This window comes from Carlito syrichta, unplaced genomic scaffold, assembly GCF_000164805.1.
Source record: "Carlito syrichta isolate Samal-C Ts95f unplaced genomic scaffold, Tarsius_syrichta-2.0.1 Scaffold303433, whole genome shotgun sequence".
NCBI classification, from domain to species: domain Eukaryota; kingdom Metazoa; phylum Chordata; class Mammalia; order Primates; family Tarsiidae; genus Carlito; species Carlito syrichta.
This window is the reverse complement of record NW_007247529.1, coordinates 58,011-64,680: the sequence shown is the minus strand read 5'-3', so window position 1 is coordinate 64,680 and position 6,670 is coordinate 58,011. Positions and strand designations below refer to the sequence as shown.

The following is a 6,670-nucleotide window of genomic DNA, read 5'->3' as shown; positions in this document are numbered from 1 at the left end:
CCGGGCTCGGTGGCTCAGCCTGTAATCCCGCGCCTTTGGGAGGCTGAGGTGAGTGGATTGCCTGAGCCCACGGGTTCAAGACCTGCCTGGGCAGCGAGACCTCATCTCTACAATAAATCAAAAAAATCAGCCGGGCGTGGTAGCGCATGCCTGTAATTCCGGCTACTGGGAAGGCTGAGGCAGAAGGATCACCGGAGCCCAGCAGGTCGAGGCTGCGGTGGCCGGAAGCGGCCACTGCACTCCAGTCTGGGTGACAGAGTGAGACTCCAACTCAAAATAAATAAATAAATAAATAAATAATATAAACACTAGCAGTATACTTTTTAATGAAGAAAACATAACAGGATATTTGACGCCAGTAGAAATAATCAAGTAGAGGATAAAAAATAAGACAAGATCTAAAAAAAGAATTGTTGAAGTGATGTTCCATAGTAGACGGTGGGGGAAAGGATCTAGTGCAAAAATTTGAGGATTGATTTTAGAAAGGGGCATGAATACTTAATCTAATTTGTATAAGGCACTAGAGCAGTCTGTATATATTTAACAATGCTAATGGGTAGATAAATGTAGTTTGAGTGCTGTGTATTTTTTTCTGTTTGTCTCAATGTTTTTAAAGAAATAATAAGCAAAGTTGTCAATAAAGAATAAGTATTTGGGTAAAATGGTAGGTGTTTGAGAAGAAAGGACAAAGTATGAAATAATTATCTAAGGGAGTATGAGAAAAGTCATGGTTATGTGATTTTCTCTGGGTATATTGGGCTATGTGAATGTTGATGAAGAGGAAAGGGAATAGCTGGAGTTAGCCAGTAGAAGTCATTTAATATCAGATAACAAGTAATTGTTGAATGAATGAGAAGTTAAATAACTTTTTCTATGATCAAAGAGCTGAAAACTTTAAACAGTGATCTCAAAGTGTATTAGACTTCACAGACTAAACTTTCTACTGAACTTTGCCATTTTAGATAGGGAAAGGTAGACTTTTGATAGACTACAGCTCTAGATAATAGGGAATTCTGCTTATTGGAAGAATCTGGGAGAGTCTCTGGAAAAGCTTATACTAGATATTATACTAGACATCAGTATCTGTAAATATGGAGGAGGCATATGCTCAAGGGAGTCCAAACACTCACAAGGTTTGCATCAGGTACTTGGGTGCCGTTAGTTACATCCCGATCATTACTGCAGAAAGAAATAATAACTGTCTTTTATTTAAAAATATCATGGCACACTTATCATAAAGCATTAGCCTTTCATATTTATAATGTATACTCCCTTTAGGTTGTAATACACACTGGGAACAAAATAGGTTTAGAAATTAGAAATAAATAAGGGTACCAAATCTCAAATCAGGTGAAGTGGGGACCAAAGGGAAGCCCAAACTTTACCTGTATGATGACCACATATGCAACTAACCCTTAATTGTGCCCCACAACTTTAAATTAAAAAAAGAAAAAGAAACTAGAATTAAATAGATAACTTTCTGCCATATGCTCTCAATCATGTCTGAATTAAAGTATCACCACAAGAATAGTTTATATCTAATATATTTTAATCTCTCTATTCAAAACCAATAGACTCCATCCCTCTTTTGGGGCAAATTACCAACACTAGGCCATCAGTAAGATTTAGACTGGCTTTAAAATCAGAATGCTTGGACTGATATTGGACTGAAATCATAACACTGAGTTAACAAGAGGCAAATCAGTACGTATGTGTGAGTGAGTGAGTGAGAGTGTGAGTGTGCGTGTGTGTGTGTTCATACCTGGAGGAAAGCATACAAACAAAATCAAACTGAAGAAAGAAGCCGGGCTCAGTGCCTCAGCCTGTAATCCCGCGCTTTGGGAGGCTGAGGTGAGTGGATTGCCTGAGCCCGTGGGTTCAAGACCCATCTGGGCAACTTGGCGAGACCTCATCTCTACAATAAATAATAAAAAAAAAATTAGTCGGGCGTGGTAGCGCCCGCCTATAGTTCCAGCTACGCGGAAGGATCGCCAGAGCCCAGCAGGTGGAAGCTGCGGTGGCCAGGAGCGACCACTGCACTCCAGTCTGGGTGACAGAGTGAGACTCCAACTAAAAAAAAAAAAAAAAATGAAGAAAGATTTGAGAATAGTATTAGCTGATGAAAGGACAGTCTGACCGATGAAGGAAGGGTTTAGAGTACTTAGAGAAATCAAGATGGAATAACCTACATGGCATTACATAACACACCTCAAGGGAGTTTTTAAAGAGAAGTTGTGAAATCCTTGTAGAGTCATTATGGCTCCTGCCACCATCAGAGGTTCAACTATCTTCATAAAAGCTCAGAGTGCTAGTTTCAGAAAAGAAGTCAACTCCATTCTGAACTGGAACACAAAGGTTGATACAGGTAATAAATTAATCTTAAAATTTTTTCTTATGCCTTCTACAGAGCAAGCTCTGTGTAAGATTGCTTGTGCACATTCTTTCATTAAATCCTCACAGAAATTCTAGTGAGGGAGATGAAAAGGATAGATAGAATAGTCTATAGTATGTTATTCACTGGTGAAAGGTAAAGATGAAGAGAAAAACTGAAAGGTAGGTGTTGTTATCAGTAATTAAAGAAGACATATACTATCGGGGAGGCTGCAGTGCATGGATAGGTATAAAATAAAAATGAAATGGAGGAATACATAGGAATTTCATTAGAATACAAAGAGGGCTAGAGAGTTAAGAAATATAGAAAGAAAAAGTAAGGTAAAGAATAGAGATAAGAATGAGGGAAAAATGAAGATGAGGAAAAACACATTTAGGTTTTAAAAAAGCAGAATCAAAAGCAATAAAACAGAAAGGGTGAACAGGAATCAACTATTTGCATAGAAGAATAGTGCATCAAGTTCTAAGGCTTAAATAACATTAAGGTTTTCTCAAGAACATCCTAAGGAAAACTTCCAGGAAGGATAAGCTAGCTGATTCTTTCCACCTGGAAACCATAAGAATTGTGTGAGACAATGGTCAGCAGCTCCAAGTAAGTGAAGGACTCTCAATGCATAGCAAAAGTCTTCCTCAAGGTGCAGCCAGAAGGTTAGATAGGCACCATAAAGTGCTTTGTTTGGATCTGATCTGACAACTGTAATTTTTTGTGGGGAGGGGGATGTGGCTACCAGGAGTCTGTTAGGAAGGCATTCATGAATAGACTGCACCAGCTTTTAAAGATTCTTCTGTATGAGATCAGAATCTACAAAATAATTTCTCAGTAGTCAAATTTCCCAAGCAGCATATTCTCACCCTAAGACAGAGAAACAGGAGGCAGAAAGAGCAGGGAAACAAACCACATGATCTCCCACCCAAGCTCATCGTTCCCAGGCCAGCTCATGAGACATTTTTTCTTTTCTCACAAGTACTTAAGTGCAAACAAAGACACCACACTCTCTCTCAAAGACTCCCTATTTAAGTTTTTGTCTGTGGTTTCTTAGAAGAATATATTTTTTTCTTTTAGTTAAAGAGTTTTAATCCATCTGCAGATCAGAAAGGGATTTGAGAGTTTGCAAGAATTCTTGAAAGAAGATTGATGTTCAGTTATCCATATTCACTCCGTTGTTTTATTTTTTCATTCAATTCATATGGAAAAGTTAATATGTGCCATGCATGTGGTTAGTGATATGATAAGCAATAAAATATTCCTCTGCTTCAAAAAGATTTAACTTCTAGTAGGAGAGAGAGACATTAAACAAATACTTTGTCCACTGTACTCACTTAAAGAAAGGAAAATCCCAGAATGTGAACATAGCTTCTAGGACATCTTAAGTACTATGTGTAATTTCTAAAAGTTTATGTGGGAAGGACCAATAGACTTTGCTTAAGCAAAAAGGAACTTCACAGGGAGTGGGTGAAAGCATAAAGAATTGGGAAGAACATATGTAGGAATGCTCTATCAGGAAATATCTCAGTGAAATTCAGGAATTTAGAGACTACAAATTTGGATTGATTGAAGTGACCAAAGAGGAGAGTAAATGTTGTGAGTTGGTACCAGAGAGGTGGGCGGGGGCTTCATCTTACTTTACCTAGAATGCTAAGGTAAGGATTTAGAACTCTGCTCTAATTACAATGGAAGTCCTTAAAGGAGTTTTGCTAATGATGAACAAATAAAATTTTTATTAGTTAAAAGTCTATTCTGAATGCAGAATGAAGAATCTATTGGAAGGAGGCACTAGTGGATGCAAAAATATCAGTTAAAGAGTCTAGGAGAAATGGGTTACACTATTATTGAGTCAAGAAATACAGGGGGAAAGATACATTTTTTCCTATGTTTTAGAGATAAGTTTGGAAATTGACCAAATGTTGATTTAACAAAAGAATAGTTTTCAGGAATTGCTTCCAGATAAGTGACTATTCTCCTATTCATTATATGTGGTTATTTATAAGCCAGTAATTTCTCTGCTCCTAGCTTGCTTAAAATGAGGCTATGGAAAGTTTTAGGCTTTTAAAATTCGTGGACATTAAATGGTAATCTCAACATTTTTATCCACCAGTGCGTCTATCTATGCATGTAGCTCATTATAAATTCTGTGAAACATATACTTTACATATGGGGGCACCCCCCCAATACAGAATTATCTTTTGGAGGGTGAGCCCCTTGTAGTACACTTGGAATTTATTCCTCTGAAGCATATGGTCAACCAAAGTTTTTATCTGGAAGCTTTGAGAAGTTTGCATCACGATTTGTGGAAGAAAGTCTGGAGTTGTGGCAAACAGGTGACTAGTTCTTCCACTGTGACAATGCGCCTGCCCACACGGCACTGAGCATTTAGCAGTTTTTGAGCACAAATGGCCTAACCCTTTTGCCTTACTCTCCCTATTCCCCCATCTCACCCCAAGTGACTTACTTTTGTTTCCCCAGATGAAAAAATTTCCCACCACTTCACAATATGTCCATGTAGTGAACACACATGTGTACCCTCCAAATCTAAAATTAAATAAAAATTAATAATTTTTTTAAAAAAGAAAAAAAAAGTCCTCAAAGGGAAATGTTTTGCTGATGTGGAAGAGGTGAAACAAAAAATAGTAGAATCACTAAAAGTCATCAAAAATGACAAGTTCAAAAAATCTGTTTTGAACAGTGAAAAAAGCATCGCAATACATGTATTGCATCAAATGAAAATAACTTGGGAGATGACTGAAGTTTAAAGAATAAATACATGTTTTTAATAAATTCTGGGTTTGGGGGGTTTCCCCTCGTATACGTGTGTATATGTATATATAGATGGATATATATATATATATATATATATATAGATGGATTTATATAGATAGATAGATAGATTTTTGTTGGCAGTGGGATTGTGTGTAATGTGCGTTTAGTAATGGTATTGTGAGTTTAATGGGTTTTTAGAAATTATTTAGGAAATTGCTGTGTGTTTTTAAGTCCTTCGTTTTGGCTGCTTCTTTCCTGCCAAACCTTTAGAGCTACCAGAGAAAGAGACATTTACATTCTCTACTGTCTAAATACTGGATATTTAGTCTTATCTCTATTTTTCAGATGAACAAATTAGGTCCAAGTGAAGGGAGATCATCACATGTGACTGATTGCTTAAGACAAATTAGTACAAAAGACACTTAGATGTTGGTTTTCAACCTCTGCTGTTCTACCTATGTATTTATAAAGACATTTTCCTGTTTATATAATAATATATTTCTAATTTAGGAACTGTGAGCTACGTGGGACCGTCCAACCTCACCCAGTGGTGAGAACACCATGATAAACTCAAATGCATCACATGAATTACATGCCAACTACCACAGTTTCATTCTGACAGGTATCCCAGGTATGCCAGACAAAAACCCTTGGGTGGCCTTTCCCCTGGGGTTTCTTTACACACTAACACTTCTGGGAAATGGTACCATCCTAGCTGTCATCAAGGTGGACCACAGTCTGCAAGAGCCGATGTACTACTTCCTCTCTATCTTAGCTCTCACTGACATCAGTCTCTCCATGTCCACCTTGCCTTCCATGCTCAGCATTTTCTGGTTCAATGCCCCTGAGATCACCTTTGATGCATGTATCACACAGATGTTCTTCATCCATGGATTTGGAGTCATAGAGTCAGGAGTCTTAGTGTCCATGGCCTTTGACAGATTTGTGGCCATCCGAGACCCACTACACTATGCTTCCATCCTCACCCATGGCATTATTGGAAAGATTGGAATGACTGTCGTCAGTCGAGCAGTCTGTGTGGTCTTCCCTGTGCCCTTCCTTATAAAGCGGTTACCCTTCTGCCATTCCATCATCTTGTCTCATTCATACTGTCTTCACCAAGATGTGATGCGGCTAGCCTGTGCCAGCACCAAAATTAATAGCCTTTATGGCCTCATCGTTGTCATCCTCACACTGGGACTTGATGCCCTCATTATTATCTTGTCTTACATACTCATTCTAAAGACTGTGCTGGGCATTGCCTCCAAAACTGAAAGGCTCAAAACCCTCAACACTTGTCTTTCTCACATCTGTGCTGTTCTCCTCTTTTATGTTCCTCTTATTGGTGTCACTATGATCCACAGATTTGGGAAGCATTTATCACCAATAGTGCACACACTCATGGCTAATATCTACCTGCTGCTCCCACCTGTGCTAAATCCCATTGTCTATACTGTGAAGACCAAGCAGATAAGAAGACGAATTAGCCAAGTGTTCCAGAGGAGAGTAAACAGGGTCTAG

General features: G+C 38.3%; 1 protein-coding gene across 1 annotated transcript; it reads left to right on the top strand.

The window, feature by feature from the left end:
• The first annotated feature begins 5,710 nt into the window (after positions 1–5,710).
• On the top strand, positions 5,711–6,670 carry LOC103260928 (olfactory receptor 51H1-like). The gene has a single exon (XM_008058577.1). The coding sequence runs from the start codon at positions 5,711–5,713 to the stop codon at positions 6,668–6,670; it is 960 nt and encodes a 319-aa protein (XP_008056768.1).